Below are 20,883 nucleotides of genomic sequence, written 5' to 3' on the forward strand. Positions count from 1 at the left end.
TTTATTATAGAAAGGGAATAAGCTTGACTTATTTACTATGAAAAGCATATGTTAAAAGCCACGAGGCCTTTGGGAGGCGGGTTGTTGTAATACTGTGTTAAAGTTTGTAGTCCAGTATTTTCTTATGGGGGATCTCACAGATTACTATAGTAGGCAAGGGTTTTGGTGTTGGTTACCTTCTTGGGATAGAATATTTGTAGCTGCGAATCGTTGCTATCCTGTCTCAGGCCTAGTATAATCTAATTGCTGACACCCACGATGGTGAGTCAGATTTTATCAGGGTGAGCTATTTTTAGGACCTACTGGTCCATTCTGGCAGAAAGTGAATGAGCAATAAAGATGCCTTTAAATCTTGTTTTTATCTCGACACATTAGCTGTTTCTTCAAGGACAGAGGTCAAATGTCAATTTATCTTTTTACTAATTGCTGTTTATCTTATCATGGAAAATGGTTTTTAATTTTCTTTCACTTACTATTGGTAGAGGTTTTTGTCAAGTGTGCTGTCTGATAATCATTGTGAAACAAAAGGTTGTAAGCTGTCAGTTTTGTTTCGAAAACAAAATTTAAATGGCTTGCAAATGAATAGTATTCATATTTCAAAATATGTTATGTTATTTAAATTTATATCTAGGTGCAACCGCTACCCGCAAAGGTTTCCTGTCGCCCAACGGAGGCAACAACAGAATAGTAAAGAAGAGCTTACTGATTAAAAAGCCAGGTTTTTAAGGATTTGCGAAATAGTGTAACATTCATCGGAGTACGAAGAGACAGCGGAAGAGCATTCCATAGAAGAGGGCCCAAATATGAAAAGGAACGGCCGCCCATGCGGGCCACTCGGATCCTTGGCACCTGAAATTTAACCTAAGTAGTAGATCGGAATTACAAATGCACATTTTTTGGGGGGGTGGGTGTAATTCAGAAGTGTAATGCAAACAAAGATTAAAATAGGAGACAAACAATTCAACACACTTCACTTGGTTGTGTGCAGATGACAAATATTTGCAGAAACTTGATTTCAAAACATTGTTTCTACACTACTGATAAAACTGTAAAGTTTTATCAGTAAACCTGCATGCCAGTGGGAAATTCGTGGCCATTTCAATCAAAAATCTGCTGTTTTGCAAATGACAGCGTGCTACCAGTTCATGCTTAATTTATGAATTTATTAAAAGTGATAGTTTTTAAACTTGATTTTAAAACCATTCCTGCACCTGCCCTGATAACAATGCCGGTAATGAACTAAGAGGTAAGTCAGAGGTCATGTGTAGCCTGTATGTGGCTAGATTTGTATTATATATGAAGCAAAGCTTTATTCTTTTAAATCAAACAAGAGTTTTTGTTCAGCAGATATGCTGAACTTGCACATTTGAAGGTGCTCTTATATGTGATGATGAAGAAAATGGGGGCTCAATGAATTAAAATATTTGTCCAGGATCACAATTTGAAACCAGTTTATCGGTCAAGAGCATTGCAGTTAGGTGGAGTTGATTATTTAAGTCAGACCTGCAGGTCTAGTAACATTTTAAGATTGTTTGAGTCCTATGTTTTCAGAAGGGTTGTATATTGTTTTGCTAACTGTAATTTTTTTTACATATTTGTAATGTTATGACTGTATACCGAGAGTTACTTTGTGGCAAGAATTGTGTGGCATACAGTAGGCCTACGTGCGTTATAGTGTCCAACCAGTGATAAAGGCAACGTACCTGAATAGTTCTTAGGAAAATTTATGTCAAAGGCCACAGGTTTAGTATTTTGTATTATGAAAATTACAACAAACCCAGTAGGCCTGACCTACTGAGACCAACAGACCAAGTATTTGGTGTTGGGATCCCCCTCTGACATACTCTTTTGGAAGAATATTTGAACTTTGATGCTAATTTTTTCCTCTCTTAAAAGGTATTGAATCTTGTTTTACCAATTATTATTTTTTTGATTTTCATACTTTATGCCTGGGGGTTGCTTTGTGGGAAAGCTTGTATAGAATTCAGTAGGCCAGATTTGACTGTGGTGACAAACCAATGATGCAGGCTCTTCCTAATTTGATTATTTTTCGGAAAAATTATGTCTGATCCCATAGGTCTCACGTGTTCGTTATAAAAAGTTACAGCAAAGATAGTAGGCCTTACCAATTTATTGTGAAATACTTTTATTAAAACCATTAGGCATTTAATTATGGAAGTCTGTAGGCAGGTATTTTGTTTTATGGAATCTAACAGATGACCTTAGTAGATAAAGGGCTTGGTATTGGTTCCCCCCCTCTGATAAATCCATGCAATATGGTAATCGTTATTAGGCCCTTTTCCGAGGAACTATATATTTTTTGCCAACTGTAATTTTGTACATATTTGTAAGTGACTGTGTCTGATGCTTGCCAACTTATGTGCAATATAGGGAGCCTCGGTTGGGTATGGTGGCAAGTGGTTAGAGGCGAGGACTTATTGATGAAGTATACCACATTGAATTATGTAGGTAAGAGTCTGATACAAAAACAGAAGTATACCCCTCATCAGTGGGATAAGGATAGTGTAGCAGGCCACCTTCTTTCTGGTGCACCGTTGTTAAACCCTGCCTGGTAACTGATATGTCTGCCCTAAAAACCTTCCTCGTTCCCTCATTTTGATTAATAGAACTCTTTGTCTACTTACTATCAAAACTACATTCCTCATCTCCATAACATCAGCCAAGAAAGAGAGTGAGCTTCAGGCGTTTTCGGCAGTTCCACCATAGACCTCTTTCTAAATTGTTCTCTGTCCAAGTGACATTCCTGTCCAAAGTACTCACCCCTTTCTACAAAGGGAAATACATAACCTTTCGAGCTTTGTATTCTGTCTCATTCCTCCAAAGAGGTAAAATGCACTTGTTTCCTTGATTCTAAGATGGTGTTTAACTTCTTCAATGACCGAACCAGAGAGTACCAACAGTGCAACCAACTTTTCATCAGTTTCTGTGGGGCTAAGAAAGGCAGAGCAGTGCAAAAGAGGACAATGTCCAGATTGATTATGTTACAGTATTAATGTCTACTATAGGCTAGCCAAGAAGCAGCTCCCAGAAAGCTTTCACACTAATTCTACCGAAGCAAAGGCTGCTACCACTGAACTGGCATGCAAGGTGCCACTTCTGGATATTTGCCAGGCTGCGACACGGGGCATCTCTCCTCACGTTCATGAAACATTTCTGCCTGGATAGCCAGGTCCGTGGGATGGGCACTCTGCTCAATCAGTCCTACAGGTTTTCCTGGCTTGAGCCATTCTACTGACCCACCAAAAGGGGAGGTGTACTGGTTTGATATCTATTAACAAGTCTCTATTAGATGAATACGTTATTTAACTTCTGTAACACTTTTTCTGGAAATTCCTCACCAATCCAACCTCCTTCTGGGAAATGTACTCCTGTATTCCATTAACAAGATCTCAGTTTCAAGTTCTGCCCACTGCTATAGTGTGATTTCAGAGGCTCCTTGTCTCACCAGATAGAGAACAGAACCAAACTAACGTCAGCACTCGCATGTGGTCAGATATAGTGGCCAATTGGTCATGTCCAGGGTGGCACCCACCTTTTGACACGTACAGAATTTACTATGAAAGTTACGGATCCAGAGTCTTGAGTCTCTACCAAAAAAGGTATCACCAAAGGTAAGTAACTTGTTCGTTTTTACCGTTCTAAGATGCCCAATATAAGAGAGCTATATTGGGACTTTAAAACAATGATACACTAAGTACAATAGCATTGCAAGATGGCCTCCGGCTGCTATACTTAATTTTATTTTAACATCACATGCCTATGTTCAAGTGTAGGTGGTGGCATGTTTGAATTTTTTATAGTTTTATTCTTCTAATATTTCTCCCATATGCCTGTTGAGTTTGTGTGCCTCTTTTATTGCATGTGGATAATTGGATGAATGCAAGCATGAATGGATGGATGAGTAGATGTATGAGTGCAAGGATGAGTGACTAGGTACATGTGTAGTGAATTACAGAGTGCCTGAACTCAACAGAACCTGGAGAGGCACTTTAATTAATAATCCTGACCTGTTGGTATTGCCATTGCTTGTTTAATGAGGTTGTGCTTACTAATTAACCATACCTATATTCTGTTCAAATATGTATGGAAGATTCCACAACGGGGAAGAGAAAGATATTTTGTTGTAATTGTAGTTTTCCATTGTTGAAATATGACATAAGATATTAAGATCACCCCCACTTTCCTGGTCACTGCAGCACATGGATGGTTAACTATTTAAAGTAGACTCAAAACGAACTAAAATTACTTCCAGTGCAAGGCATGATGGCGTGCTGGATTACTTCCAAACAGTATTTTTAAAGCACAATACTGTCGACCTTAGGGGTATCTGGGCGCTGTGCCTCTGTCGAAGAGCCTGGTCTTAGTCTCTTTCTGGAGTCTGCAAGTGAGGGGGCTGTATGGAGCTGGAGGGGAAGGTTGTTCCAGGTCCTGGCAGCAATGTAGGAGGAGTGGCTACCACTACGACGGATGCGAAGGGTACGAGGGCAAGTGAAGAGGAGCGTGGGTGACTAGCGGGTTGGTGGAAGATCAGTCGATGGTTGAGGTAGACAGGTCCTAGGTCATGAAGGGATATGTAGGCGTGCGTGAGGCTCTTGAACTGACATCTTCTCTGAATGGGGAGCCAGTGGAGGGCTCTCACGGGGGGAGGGGGGCGGTACTGGGGGGGTGATATGGAGTGTCTTTGGGAAGGCCCAGGTTGAGTCTGGCTGCAGCATTCTGTATGGTCAGGAGTCTTGTGAGGAGCAGGGTGGTTATGCCACTGTAGAGGGCATTGTCGTATTTGAGGTGGCCGGTGACGAGGTCCTGAGTGACAGTCTTTCTGGTGTTGGCTGGGATCCATCTGGAGATTCTGCGGAGCATGTGAAGTGTGTTGAAAGAGGGGGAGGCGACTGTGTTGACTTGTCGTTTCATGGTCAGTTGTCTGTCGAGGATAATACTGAGTTTGCGTGCATGGTCGATCGGTGTGGGTCCGAGTTCTTGAGGACACCATCTGGGGTCCCATGTGGAGATGTTCTTCCTGAAGATCAGTACTTCAGTTTTGTCGGAGTTGAGTTGGAGGCTGATCTCTCATCCATTTGGCTACATTAGTCATGTTGTTGCAGAAGTTGGTTTTGGGGTTGGATAGGTCATCAGGGAGCGTGAGGATCAGTTGAGTAGTCTACATAGGAGGTTATGTTGAGCACTTGGGATCTGACTATATCTGCAAAGGAAGTCAAGTAGATGTGGAAGCAGGTGGGTCTGAGGGATGAATATTGTGGCACGCCGCCTTTGTCGTCTTTGGGTGCGACGGTGAAGGGAGGCAGTCTGATGCTCTGTGTGCATCCTCTAAGGAAGGAGGCGATCCACTTGAGGGCGTCTTTAAAGTGTTGTGTAAAATTTCTGCTCTTTGACAATTTCCTGGCATCATTTTCCTCATTTTCTTTACTTTTTCCTTTTAAGTTCTAGTATTAGCCGTGACCTTTTGATTTTACTAAAATTATATACATAATATACTTAATTGCAGGGGCTTACAGCGAGCATCCATAGTGTCATTCACATTTTTCTTATGGCCACTACAGCATTCAGCATGGGGCAGTGTGTCAGCCTGCTTTGGCCGTTGGCTAAGTTCACTGTGAGTGACAGCAGTCTGCACTTTCACAATGAGAATCTTGACAAGCAAATGTGTTCCCTTCAGTGCCAGTAACCACTACAGCAGTGTGATGTGCATTGTAATTTTTTATACGTTGACAAAGGACTGCCAACTTTCCTCAACAATAATCTTTTGCAAAAACCAATACTAGACCAGCATTGCCAAACGCGGGCAGCCAGTGCTAGACCTACTGGCTTATCCCCCTCGCGAGGACTCCTATTGAGTGGTTTGAACTGTTCCTGTCACAGGCACTAGACTCAGCAACACAATTGTGGTGACATTTTCATTGGAAGAAGTGGAGGAACACTGAGGTGTCAGATTTTTGTGGATCCTTGCAGGTGCAGGAAGTTTATGTCCGAGAAATGCAAGGAAAATATGTGATTGCTTGCCCAACAGGTGTAATTAAATCCATCAAATTATTGGAAACCCGATGTCTAAATAGAAAACACATAAAATATTTAGCAGTATGGACTATACTTACTTGCCTTTTTACTCTCATGGTTGCTCCCAGTTCTTGAGTTTAAGACGTGGGCACACTTAGGCCAGAATTAAAAAGACACTAGGCAGTACATTCAACTCTTCTTTCATACTCCTCTTTGGACAAACACTACATCTTCAACAAGGAAAGTCTTTTTTAGGTGTTGGAGGAATTTATTCAGGAAAGTGGAGATTTTTAATCTAGCCACATCTCAACCACTCCGATTCTAGGAACACTTGCTTTGTCTGCTGCAACAAGGCTACCTGTTAAAGACTGCTGAAACTGTACAAAACACATATTGTAATCTGGAGAATGATCTGTGTAAACCACGAAACAACGTAAGCATTGAAGATGCTAAATGGAACAAATGAACAACCAACTTCTTGCACCAGATTTCAACCTTCTAGCAGTATTATGGCGCTCCAACCTTTGATCTACTCCATCTACACCTCTCATGTGCTTGTTCTAGTGTAGAATGCACACTGGTTTGTGCACCTCTACCTGACCCCAAACAGTCCCCAGTGTCAATGTGAGTAGTTCATTATTATGCAAAACACTACTCTATCCCCTCTAAATTCTCTTACACACAAGCTCCTCAATACAAATACTGTTAAAAAAATATATATATGCCCCAGTGGGCGAAAACAAAGAATGTGTGGGCCTTTATGGGGACCGACCTTTGCCCAATGAGGCGCTCCCCGAAATACATAAAGTAAAAATATCCCTGGTGTCTAGTGGTTTTCCATCCCTCCTGGGGGCAAAGCGGCGTAAAAAAGGTCTAATATACCCCTGAGAGGGTCAAAGGATGTGTGAGGCTTTATGAGTAGTGACGGTCGCCCAACCAACAAAAAATCCCGGGGGCCTAGTAGGTGCATTCCTGCGCAATCCTGGTCCCTCCTGCGATCTTTCACAGGAATGCACTCGAAAGACATCAGGGAAAAGTAAAAACGTTTCCCTTTCCCACAGTGTCTTTCTGTCCGCCAGGCATATGGTGGGGAGGCGGATACTGGGGCTCCGGCGCTTCTTTCCCTGGTCATATTAAGATGTGCTAGGCACCCCGTTAGCACCCGAGCAACGGTGCTAACGATGAGTCCAGCACATCCTTGGCACCCAAGGATTCAAATAGGAAACAAGACAAACTGGCCTCAAATATTCTAAAGGGCACCTACATCCTAAAAAAATACCACATAGGAGGTAATTAAGACCGGGATTGGCATCCTAACGAGGAAAATCATTGTACCATGGAACTGAGTTAATAATCTTCTCTAGGGGTTATTCTGTTTTTCTAATGGTGTTAAGAAGCTTTGACTTGTAAGAATTAATATACAACCAACTCTCCTGCTAAACCCTCCCCACCCTCTCTGGTTGAGAAGATGGGATAGTGTTTGAGAATGGGATGTACTGTGAATGGTAATATGCACTTATTGGTTAGCGTTTAATCTAATTAAGCTGATTCTCGTTTCAGGAACAGTGCTGCATGCAGCAATGCTGTGAGGAAGCCTGCCATTTCTCTAGCAGACAGCACAGACCTGAGGTGAGCTCCTCTGCATTGTGTGACAGTCTCTTGATTTCAAGATGTTGTTTCTAGAGAGATGGCTGAAGGCCGAAAAGCGAATTGTTTAGTCTTAACTGAATTTTCTGGACCTCTGTAATAGTCTCCCACCTGTATGAAGCTGGCTCTGTATATGGTATCCCACTAGGTGGTTATACCGTGCACAGACTCCAGAGATTTCCCCTGAAGTGTACAGGGCTCAATGTAAACCCAAAGTGCTCTATTTGTGGTAGTGTGGGTGGGCAGCCTGCGGCCTAACACAGAGGATTGTAAGACATTTATTGCACCCACGTAGACCAATAAGGGACACGCAACACAAAAAGAAATGTTAGAAAAATGAGCTTTGTTTGAGTTTTATTTTAAGACCAAGATCTTAGCAAAATGGTAAGTACGTTTTTTAGGGAAAATACTTGAGTTTTTCGAAAGTTGATATGGTACAATTTTCAAACAGCTCAATGCTATCCTATGGAGGAAAACAACAATGGGGTTTTATGGGTAACTACCCAACTTAGTCTCCAGGGGTTATTGTCAGCAGAGGTCAAGGTTCAGGTAAGTACAAAGTTTAAACCACCAGCGCCACAGGGGCGGCCAGTTGCAGAGGTCAAATTTGGTGAAAGGCCCAATGCGTTTCAATGAGAATGGGGACGCTTAGAGCCACACTTCTTGCAGGTAGGTAAGTCGGTTGCAGGGACCAAACTTTATGGTTTAGCGCTAGCACGGGGGACACAAAGCAGAACCAAACATACATCACCAGCGGCGGGGTGCAGGGTGCTAACATAGCATCAGGTGCCCAGTGCTTTTCAATGGAGAAACTCGTTTGGACAAACAGACTGTATGCATTGCACCGGAGGCTGCTGGAGGGAGGCCAGCGACAGCGGAGATAAGTTGAGGTCCAGTGGCTATGGGTGCAGAGGTGTCCTTTGACGTCGGATTCTTCTCATCAGAGTCGGGTGGGCGAGCCTCTGGATTCAGGCGGTGGTGTGGAGTCCAGGAGGGGTCAGCCAATGCTGGTATAGGATTGGTGGGCCACCTGCACACACGCCGGAGACGTCTGGTGCAGAGTTTGTAGGACTCGCGGAGGACACCAGAGTCCTTTGTGCAGGGTTCTTGGGGACAGATCCACGGCCCTTGGGAGTCTCAGGTCTGTGTCAAAGCGTAAGCAGTCTTCCTCAGGTTCTGGCTGCAGGACAGGCATTGTCTTCTTTTGCAGGGTCTTTGATGCTGGAGACAGCACAGGTAGCACTGGAGCCAAATCAGTAGGCGTCTTTAGGCTTTGCTGCATGACTTTGTCTTCGTCCTTCTTCTTAGGTCAGCAGGAACTAGTTTCTTGGTCTGGGGGATACACCTAAATACAAATTTTAGGGGTGGTTTAGGAGAGTAGCAGGTAGGGCCAATGGACACCTTACTACAACCTCAATTATGCCACCCTTTGAAGCTTCCCTCTTGAGCACTGTGCCCATCTTGGGAAGGTGGTGTGACACCTCTGCCCAGGATGTGTATTGTTTCTGGCCCCAGAGAGCAGAGGCTGTCAATCCCGGGGCTCAGAAACCTGTCTTGTGGCGGCAGGCTGCCTACATCCAGTCTGTAACCACACCAGAGTTGTTAGGTTTTCAGGGGGCACCTCTGAGATGCCCTCTGCGTACATGGTACAGAAAATCCCACACTGGCTTCAGCGTGGGTTTATTGAGAAACGTGGTTTGGTACCACACACTCCTGGGCTCAGAAAAGCCATTTTGATGCTGGGGAACTTGAGTTGTCGAGCTTCCCACTCATGTACTCTTTCTGGCTTCTCTGACACTTAAACTATCTAAGAATGGACTTAAATACTGTAGGGGCATATCTGTTCAGGCAGATATGCGCACACCTGGGGCATTGTGCCTTAGGGCTGGAAGGCCTGCTATAGAGGTGACTTATCTATACCTTAGCGATACAAAAGGGGATGATGGACGGAGCGTTTGAGCAAATCAAACACTCATCCCCAGTCAACTGATCTGGGTTTAATCCATCACCATTCTTTAGCTCACTCAGCCACCCCAGTTCAGACATGGCCATATGCAAATCAGTCTGACCCTGTGCCTCATGGGAACAGTCCAGCCCGAACTGCCAAGCCATGTCTTCCCTGGACCGGAAACAAGCATCCTGGGACCGGTTTCGGATTCATAATCCTCATCAGCCAGGCTATCTTGAATCCAGTGGCCAAGTGAGCAAGGGACTCACGTCTGAGCATACCCTGCCAACTTAGGGCGAACAAAGCGATACAAAAGGGGATGATGGACGGAGCGTTTGAGCAAATCAAACACTCATCCCCAGTCAACTGATCTGGGTTTAATCCATCACCATTCTTTAGCTCACTCAGCCACCCCAGTTCAGACATGGCCATATGCAAATCAGTCTGACCCTGTGCCTCATGGGAACAGTCCAGCCCGAACTGCCAAGCCATGTCTTCCCTGGACCGGAAACGAGCATCCTGGGACCGGTTTTGGATTCATAATCCTCATCAGCCAGGCTATCTTGAATCCAGTGGCCAAGTGAGGAAGGGACTCACGTCTGAGCATACCCTGCCAACTTAGGGCGAACAAAGCGATACAAAAGGGGATGATGGGCGGAGCGTTTGAGCAAATCAAACACTCATCCCCAGTCAACTGATCTGGGTTTAATCCATCACCATTCTTTAGGGAGTCTCAGGTCTGTGTCAAAGCTTAAGCAGTCTTCCTCAGGTTCTGGCTACAGGACAGGCATTGTCTTCTTTTGCAGGGTCTTTGATGCTGGAGACGGCACAGGTAGCACTGGAGCCAAATCAGTAGGCGTCTTTAGGCTTTGCTGCATGACTTTGTCTTCGTCCTTCTTCTTAGGTCGGCAGGAACTAGTTTCTTGGTCTGGGGGATACACCTAAATACAAAATTTAGGGGTGGTTTAGGAGAGTAGCAGGTAGGGCCAAAGGACACCTTAATACAACCTCAATTATGCCACCCTTTGAAGCTTCCCTCTTGAGCACTGTGCCCATCTTGGGAAGGTGGTGTGACACCTCTGCCCAGGTTTTGTATTGTTTCTGGCCCCAGAGAGCAGAGGCTGTCAATCCCGGGGCTCAGAAACCTGTCTTGTGGCGGCAGGCTGCCTACATCCAGTATGTAACCACACCAGAGTTGTTAGGTTTTCAGGGGGCACCTCTGAGATGCCCTCTGCGTACATGGTACAGAAAATCCCACACTGGCTTCAGCGTGGGTTTATTGAGAAAAGTGGTTTGGTACCACTCACTCCTGGGCTCAGAAAAGCCATTTTGATGCTGGGGAACTTGAGTTGTCGAGCTTCCCACTCATGTACTCTCTCTGGCTTCTCTGACACTTAAACTATCTAAGAATGGACTTAAATACTGTAGGGGCATATCTGTTCAGGCAGATATGCGCACACCTGGGGCACCCTGCCTAAGGGCTGGAAGGCCTGCTATAGAGGTGACTAATCTATGCCTTAGGCAGTGCACGTTGGCATGGCACACAGGCATAGTGCCATGTCAACTTAGTAATTTTATCTGCACCAGGCCATGCATAATGCAGTGGCAGTTTGCATGGCCTAGGTGAGGGGGCCCTAAGGGGCCCTCTTCAATCCCCATGCCCTAGGTACCCCGGTAACATTTACCAGGGACCGACTTGGGGCCTGAAGGGCCAATTGTGGAACAGTTTTAGGGTAGAAGCACTGGCACAGGGGACCTGGTCGGCAGGTACCCTGTGCACTAAAATCGAAGCACATCAAATACCAGGCAAAAAGTGGGGGCTAACCTTGTCAAAAGAGGCACTTTTTTACACTGTCACCCCCAAAGGGCAATTCAAAAACTGAAGGTAATAGCGATGCCTGTTTCATGCCTGTTTCAATTAGAGAATGGTGAGTTACCTGCACAGTACTTTAGCAGCTTCGAGCATACTGTAAAATACAGGAAGGGCTATATCAAGATTGTAGGATATACACATTTCCATCATGCTATTCCATGGATATATCTGCAGGGAAAAAATCTTATTGACCTAGTAAAAGAAATTAATAAAATATGATCTTTAGTTCAAACCAAGGCCTCCTCAATCCAACACCTCTTTAGAGAGAACACTTGACTACCACAGAGGCACCTATGTTGCAGTTAATATCACTCTTCTTTGAACATGTCCCTCCTATTTTGGCCACAGAGAGGGAGCATGTTTTGAACCTGGGAATGGGGCCAGAGTTGTAGTGGCCCAAGTAGGGTCACAGATCCACTTCTAAAACACTTTTTGGTTCTGGTAAACAATTGAGTTTACAAAGAGTGAGTTCCCTGTACTCAATTTGATGGAGGTTATGTATCCTTACTTTAAGCAAATGAACAATAGCATGTTTCACTGCTGTGTAGCATAACAAGTGTTTATATTACCAACCTAGTGATTGCTGTTCATTTTCTCCATATCCTGTTGATACTAGTGAGTACCAGATAGGTCAAACGTTAAGCTACATGTTCACACTATTGACTCATATTTCTGTACTATAATCCAATGGATAGCTAAAATTCTTAATCTCCCATACTGTCCCATGATAGCTGTAGTCAAGTCATTAAAATGTACTCACCGGATATAGTGTGAATGTTCGTAATAAATAAGGTGTATCACAAAGCTCTGACAAACGAGATCAATCTTCAGTTGGTGGTATTACTATTAAATATGATACACAGTAGTGGAACCTGAATCGTATAAATGAGTGAGAAGATGAAGATACTTTATATGACCGCATTTTGACTTAAGTTATAATTTTTGTTTGAAATCTGTAACTTAAGTGGAACAACTGCATTTGTGCATGTATCATACATTTACACTAATTACCTAAAAAGTTAGAAATCCAGTTCTCGGTTCTGTGTACTTCACAAGATATATTCCCAACCGTTTTATCATACTTTACAGTATGACCGCAACGGGGTTGTTGCGCTACTCCTCTTGGACCTCTCAGCAGCCTTTGACACGGTTGACCATGACACTCTGAAACAAAGACTTTATGAAGCCGGCATAGAGGGAACTGCTCTAGACTGGATCGCGTCCTACCTTCGAAACAGAACTAATGTCATCCACACCCCACCTTTCTCGTCCAAACCGTACTCCACAAAAGCAGGGGTCCCTCAAGGTTCTATCATCTCGCCCATGCTTTTCAACATCTACATGAAGTATTTACCAGTACTGATCAATAAATTTCACCTCACGTGCTACAACTATGCAGATGACACGCAAATACTCCTTCAACTGGAATGCCCCAAAGACATTGGAAAATCACCAATTTTCAGCTGTCTCAGAGCCGTGGATCAGTGGATGACTTGGAGCCATCTCAAATTGAATGCTTCAAAAACTGAAATACTCACGTGTGGCGATTGGAAAAATTACAACCCGCTTGCCGCATGGCCTGATGAACTGGGATCACTGCCTAAAGTATCGAAGGAAGTAAGAAACCTCGGAATGACCATGGACTCCAAGCTGTCGATGAATGTCCAAGTAAATAAACTAGCAAGATCAAGCTTTGCTACTATAAAAACGCTGCGACAAATTTTCCCTCATTTGGGATTTCCACACAAGGTCCAAGCTACCATCTCCCTTGTTCTATCCAAACTCGATTACGCCAATAGCCTCTACCACGGATCACCTTTAACGACCATGAAAAGACTACAACGGATTCAGAACTCGGCTGCCAGACTACTCCTGCATATCAAACCACGAGACCACATCTCCCCTGCCTTGAAAGCCCTGCATTGGTTACCGGTTGCCAGAAGATCCACGTTCAAGCTGCTTTGTATTACCCACAAAGCAATACATGGAGTAGGACCTTTCTTCATCAGGAATAAAATCACCAAACACATTCAACAAAGGAACCTACGCTCTAAAGGAGCATCTCGCCTTAAAACCCCACCATACAAGAAAAAAACAATGGGTGGCACATCCTTCTCTGTTCAAGCAGCCAAACTATGGAACTCTTTACCCCCCAACATAAGATCCACCGACAACCACCTTATCTTCAGAAAACTACTCAAGATCTGGCTCTTCCCCACATAGGTACCATACGGAAATAAAAATTTACAGCATATCCCTCTGTATATAAGCATTTGTTTTCACTATAGATATGTATCTATCTTTGTGTATTACTTTATAAAACATGTAAAACAATTATGTTGTTAAGAGAAGAAAAATAATAATAATAATAATCATCAATAAATAAAAATCATTTTTGGTCTACATGTACATACTTCCATTGTACATCTATGTACCATCCATGTACTTGGATCTGTGTGTCTGTTACTTTTCTCCTGAAAAAAAGCATATCCAATGCACTACCCTATCTCTCATCCTGTGCCTCTATCAATATATTTAATCTAAATATACTTACTTTTTTATGTATCTATATATTTTTAATGTACTTATGGATCTATATACTTATCTCTTTCTTCTAATTTAGCATTTCCAATGCACTAGCCTATTTCTCAGCCTATACTTCACTCAATATATCTTCTAGCCCAACCTTCAGACTCCTCTCAAACTTCTTTCTACTACTCCTTCTAATGCACTACCCTATCTCGCATCCTATAGATCTATCAATATATCCTCTACATCCACTCTCTCATTTATCCCAAACCCCATACCACTACTATGATCGCCAAAATAACCTTTTCTAGACTCTCTCCTGCTCTACCCCTCCATGCATCATCTGACACCTTTTTACTACACCGATCCCCTAAAACAAACATTTCTAAACTCTCCCCTCTGACTCCTTCCCTCCAAAACTCCTTTTTACTCATCCAAAAGCCTCTTCCTACTACTAATATATATATAAAAAAAAATCTTTTACTCTTTTATCCCTCCACTATCCTTTTTTCAATAAAAATTAACAGACTAACATGTTTCACTTCTCAAATTCCATATTCAACTATACTAATATACTGCCTAAATAACTGAATAACATATCTACTACTCAAATTACTTCATATTTATACTATACTAATTTTCAACACTAATCCTTTATGGGTTCCGGAGTGGCGTGCTACTCGCCAGAAAGGCGCTTCAACGCCCATCAGGGGTAACAAGTGCTATATGAATGCAAATCTTTCTTCCCCTTTTATCCATCCGCTATCCTTCTCACTCCAAGTAACAGACTAATATCCACCACTGAAATTACCTCATATTTCACCATATTAATTCACCACTAATCCTCTATAGGCTCCCTGAATAGCATGCGTCAACAAGCGAGCGATAGATAAATACGAACCTTTGTCCTACTCTATCCTTCTGCTATCATTCCAAATCCAAATAACTGATTAACTTATCCACCACTTAAAATGTACTTGCATGTTTCACTATACTAATTCAACACTAATCCTCTGTGGGTCCCGGAGTAGCGTGCTACCCGCCGAAAAAGCGCTTCGACGCCTCGTCAGGGGTAGTAAGCGCTATATAAATGCAATTACAATACAATACAATACAATACTTTATAACCTAGGAAAGATCGCTACAAGTGTACACAGAATGCTTTGTCAATATAACCTACTAGTAAGCTTTGCCAGGATTGGAGTTGTATTATTCTAGTTGCTTGCCTCGTTTGGAGTTTGTTTTTGTGAAACCTGCAACTTCAGGTTTTCTCAAAAGTCAGTGCCACCTCTAATATTGGTCAGTAGGGATACAAGTCTCAGTGTAACACATGAAAGAAAAGTACTTTGAAACCTCTCACTGGTGTTTGCAACTGTTATTTTCTGAAAAAGAGTAAATGGGGAATCAATGCATCAGTCATTGTTGGAGTGATTTGCCACAAGTGCATTTTATGTTTTCTGTTTCCACTGCGTATCAGAACTTCAGTACCTTGCGGTTAGGTGGAGGCATTGTGCACAGCTGAATTTCATTCTTCTTCACGAGGTTCTGTTTGTGGGACTGTCTCTCCCAATTGGATGTGGAGGCTCCTGGGGCACTGGGGTATGGGTAGCCTTCTGCTGTCTTGTGGCTTTAGGCTCTTGGTAGGTACAACTAAATCCACCTTACCAGAAGACTTTAAAGCATCCAGTTCCCTCGGCTTCAGAATGCACCTAGCCGCATTACTATCCCTAGACTTTGAGAAATTCTGCCTAGTTTGGTACTTTTTCTTTATGCAGATTTAGTTTGAAAGGGAAGAATGTGGGCCTGCACATGGTCTACCCTTTCAGGATCTGGTTGATCAGAGGATAAACACTTTATCTATGCCTTGCTTCAGGTTTTATTCCAGTTTTCTACCATCTGTAATGCTCCAGATAGATCACCTGAAAGCGGGGTGCTCACAAGAAACACGCAACAGGGAATTAATATGTTGCGGATGGCCACTCGATCAATAAGCAGTAGCCTGTCGATGCAGATAGCGTGCAAAATCTGGCGGATATTTCTGGCGGGACCTTTTTTGGGATATGTTTGGGTCCTGTGCCTTATACCTGAGGAGACCATCACCAACTCTGCAATACTACCCAATGACTCCTTTTGGATATGGAAGGCACAGTTATTTACTGCATCTTCCCAAAATGTTATGCAACACACCACCAATTATTCTGCGGGCTATGTCGCCTTAATGCAACCTAACTTTGATGTCCTGATTTGTATCAGAATACCTAACCTCTTGCTTTCTCAACTGATTAAATCCATTTCATTTGGATTCCTCTCTTTCCTTGTGTCTTTGGAGTGCTGAGGGTCCTGTCTTGGTTTTCTTTTGATAACTGGCTTTCCCTTCTCTTGTGGTTCATCCTTTTTATACTCAAATGTTTGAAGTTCAGCTCTGCACCTAGGAAGTAGGCAAGTGTTCAGTCAGATCCCAAGACATAAGTCTGAAATGTACTCTACACACAAAAACACCTAGAAAACCATTCAAAATATCCATCATCTTCCTTGTAACTACCCGGTAGTACTCTTGGTGGTTCTATGTTTCCCAACAGGCATGCAGATTCTTCTGGGTTTCTTTAAGGTTCAGGAGAGAGGCACACATTGCAGACAGGACGGAGGTCTGAGTGTGGAAATTTAGCACCACACTGAGGAAATTTTTTAAATGGAGTCCGTTCCATCGATGTCCGTCTTTATCTGCGCGGGTAGGCCCAACGGCCTGTGTCGAGGTTCGCAGGCGTCGAAGAGTAATGGAAGTTGTCGAGGGTGCGCGTCAAAGGCACTCAATCAGACCGCTTCCACATGTTCACTTTACAACAAGTGCTTCCACTAATGCAGCAAGGCGACTTTCTCTCCACTATAGATCTAAAAGATGCCTACTTCCACATTCCAAAACATCCCGCTCACAGGAAGTATCTCAGATTTGTGGTAGATAGTCAACACTACCAGTTCAAGGTGCTCCCATTTGAAGTCACCACAGCATCCAGGGTTTTCACCAAATGCCTCGCGGTGGTTGCAGCCCATCTCAGAAGACAACAAATTCATGCCTTTCCCTACCTAGAAATTGGCTCATAAAAGCAAACTCCCAAAACAGCTGTGTTCAACACACACTTTAAACAATACAGTTGCTTCACAGTCTGGGATTCACAGTAAATCCAACTGTCTACAATGCAACAATATCTAGGGGCAACAGTGAATACTCTCACAGCACTAGCATATCCCAATCCCATCAGGATAAATGCTATACAAACACTAGTTCAAAGATTTCAACGACAACACACTACCACCAAGATTGTTCATGCAGCTAATAGGAATGATGGCATCATGCATTTTTTCTCGTCCCTCAAGCAAGACTTGCAGATGCACCCATTACAAGAATGTCTAGCACGTCTGTGGAACCAGGCTCAAGGTCAACTAACAGATCTGGTGTTGGACGACTGCACCCATCCCTCTCTGCAGTGATGGACCACAAAAAACCTTGCCAAAGGACGGTCGTTCCTCGAGCCACTTTCACAACTGGTGCTAACAGATGTATCTTTGAACACAAGAATGGGTCTATCTGGGACTGTGCTCAAGTGGTTCACCTCCTTTTTATATAACAGGTCGCAGAAATTCAAGAGTAACAACCTGATGTCCTCGCCAATACCTGTTTCGTTAGGCGTCCCCCAAGGATCCTCCCTATCACCAACCTTGTTCAACCTAGTTATGGAACCTCTCACCACCTTGCTACAAGCATCCAATGTACTTTTTACGCAGATGACACCCAACTATATCTCAAATTACAATCCCCTAATGACATTGTACTCCTGAACTCAACGATCAGAAGCACCCAATCCTGGCTTGCTGATAATCACCTCAAACTCAATGCTCTGAAAACAGAATTCCTTCTGATCTCACCTCCCGCGAAGATCTCTACCACTCAAACCTGGCTTAAACAACTAACTGCACTCAATGTCCAACCCACCATAGTGGATTCAGCAAAATCCCTAGGCATAACTCTCGACCCCAATCTCAACATGCAGCATCATATCAGCAAGGCTACTAAGGGAGCGAACTTCCAAATCAATACCCTGAGGAAACTCAAACCCTTCCTACCAGCCAAAGACTTTCAAACTGCTGTACAAGCACTAGTAATCCCGCGAATTGAATACAGCAGCATCGCCCTCTGCGGTCTCCCGTTAACCACTACTGCACCCCTAAGAGCTTCTCTAAACGCGGCAGCGAGACTCATCACTGGGTCAAAAAAACACTCGCATATCTCCCCTGACTTGAAATCCTTGAACTGGCTGCCTTTTGAAGCCAGAAAATCGCCTGCATGACACACAAGGCTGTACACCTGAGCTCTCCCGGATACCTCACTCAGAAGCTGTCAATCTCTGGCGGCTCTAGAAACACTAGAGGCACAAACAATCTTCTGCTAAAACCCCAAAGATTCCGGAAGGAAAAAACTTATAAACGCTCTTTCTCAGGAATGGCACACAGGATCTGGAACTCACTTCCTCCTGAAACCAGGCTCATCTCCTCCATCACACTTTTAAAGAAAGAAGTAAAAGCTATTCTCATGGCCAAATACACCTAACCTATTAACGTGGATCTGTAAAGACTCTACACCTATCTGTATTATTTGGCTCGAACGCTACGACTATGTGTCTCACCTGTATTATTGACTTCCCTGACTATCTATGCACACATTTATCTGTAATACTTGCATTACTGATGTACCTGTTCTACTTTGCTCCCCCACGTACCTACCCATTTCACTTATTACGTTTAATTTCGCTATACCTAATGACATCAACTACCTGGAAATATTAGCAATCTCTCTAGCATTGGAGTCGTTTCAACCGCAACTCCTCAACAAGCTGTCCTCATCAGTCCAGACAACATGACAGCAATGTATAACACACAAAAACAGGGGGGGGACACACTCTCTCCAGTTATCCCGTCTAGCACAAAGCATCTGGAGGTGGGCCATTCCACGAAACATATACCTCCTAGCAGAACATCTACCAGGAGTACACAATCAAATAGCGGATCTGCTCAGTCGTCAAACACAACAGATCCACGAATGGTAACTTCATCCTCAAGTTCTTCTTCTATTCTTTCACATGTGGGGACAGCCAGACATAGATCTATTCGCCACACACCAAAACACAAAATGCCCAAACTTTGCATCCAGGTAGCCACACCCATTGTCCAAAAGCAATGCGGTATGGATGAACTGGTCAGGCAAATTTGCTTACGCTTTTCCGCTTCTCCCACTCATTCCATTGCTAGTGAGGAAGCTTTAACAGCATTCCCTTACAATGATCCTAGTTGCTCTAACATGGGCAAGGCAACCATGGTTCACAACTCTGTTGCAGCTCTCAGTAGTACCACATCAAAAGCTGCCCTCTCTCTCAAGTTTCTCACTCAGAACCATGGAGAGATAAGACACCCACATCCCAATCCGCTTAACCTTGCGATCTGGCTCCTGAAATCCTAGAGTTTGGATACCTCAATCTTCCACCAGAATGTATGAACGTTATCAAAGAAGCAAGACGCCCTATAACAAGGGCATGCTATGCTGCAAAATGGAAAAGGTTCATCATTTATTGCTCCCACAATAAAATTGACCCATTGGATGCTTCCATTCAAAACGCAATCTGTTTCCTTTTGCATCTACAACAATGTAACCTAGCGTATACATCCATAAGATTACATTTAGCTGCCATAGCGGCCTAATTGCAAAACAGACAACATTTGTCGTTGTTTAGAGTTCCCCCAATTTAAGCTTTCATGGAAGGGCTTAAAAGGATAATTCCACCGAGAGATCCACCCTCCCCTGTGTGTAAGCTCAATATAGTCCTTACCAGACTAATGGGTCCTCCATTTGAATCTCTACAAAAATGTGAACTACAGTACCTTACTTGGAAAGTATCATTTTTAGTCGCCATCACATCTCTCAGAAGAGTGAGCAAACTCCAGGCATTAACCATACAAGAACCATTTTTACAAGTTCATCATAACAAAGTGGTTCTTAGAACAAATCCAACATTTTTACCCAAAGTAGTGTCTGCCTTCCATCTAAACCTGTCTGTTGAACTACCAGTATTCTTCCCTCAACCAGACTCAGTGTCAGAGAGAGCGCTACACACTCTTGATGTTAAAAGAGCATTGCTCTATTACATCGAAAGAACAAAACCCTTTAGAAAAACCAAACAACTTTTCGTAGCTTTCTCTCCACCTCATAAAGGCAATCCTATTTCTAAAACAGGAATTGCAAGGTGGATTGTAAAATGAGTACAAATATGCTACCTTAAAGCCAAACGCACATTAACCATTCCCCCTAGAGCTCATTCTAAATGCAAACTAAGGGTATCTATGGCATTTTTAGGGGACATTCCCCTAGATGACATATGCATAGCAGGAACTTGGGCCACACCACACACCTTCAAAAAACACTATTGTGTAGATGTGCAAGCAAAACAACAAGCTAATGTGGGCCAGGCTGTATTAAAAACACTTTTTCAAACTACTGCAACAGATACAGGTAGTCACCGCTAAGGAGGATAATGCTATATAGTCTACAGGGCTCGACAAATCTACTCGACCGCTCGCATTTACGAGGTAAATTTTATGAGGTCAAGCTATTTTTAGGTCCTAATTGCCCTTTCTGGCGAGTAGGAAAACATACTAACTTTTGTCCTCCGTCTAAAGAAAATAACATTAGTAAATGCACTATGAATGCAATTATACCTCTTCACCTCCAGGGGATGTCTTTCTCCAGACATCCCCAACTCTGCTCTTCATAACTTGGTGCATTTCTCAATACAACCCCAGCTTTAGA

At 43.3% G+C, this 20,883-nt stretch overlaps 1 protein-coding gene across 2 annotated transcripts in view; it reads left to right on the forward strand.

Moving 5' to 3' along the window:
- STRIP1 (striatin interacting protein 1) overlaps positions 1–20,883 on the forward strand; it is a 225,886-nt gene that overhangs the window by 71,101 nt on the left and 133,902 nt on the right. For both annotated transcript variants that reach the window (XM_078644790.1, XM_078644789.1), the window contains exon 6: positions 7,594–7,662. In XM_078644790.1, the coding sequence (XP_078500916.1) occupies positions 7,594–7,662 (69 nt within the window). The remainder of the gene's footprint in view (positions 1–7,593; positions 7,663–20,883) is intronic.

Source organism: Lissotriton helveticus, chromosome 5_1 (assembly GCF_964261635.1).
Source record: "Lissotriton helveticus chromosome 5_1, aLisHel1.1, whole genome shotgun sequence".
Taxonomy (NCBI): Eukaryota; Metazoa; Chordata; class Amphibia; order Caudata; family Salamandridae; genus Lissotriton; species Lissotriton helveticus.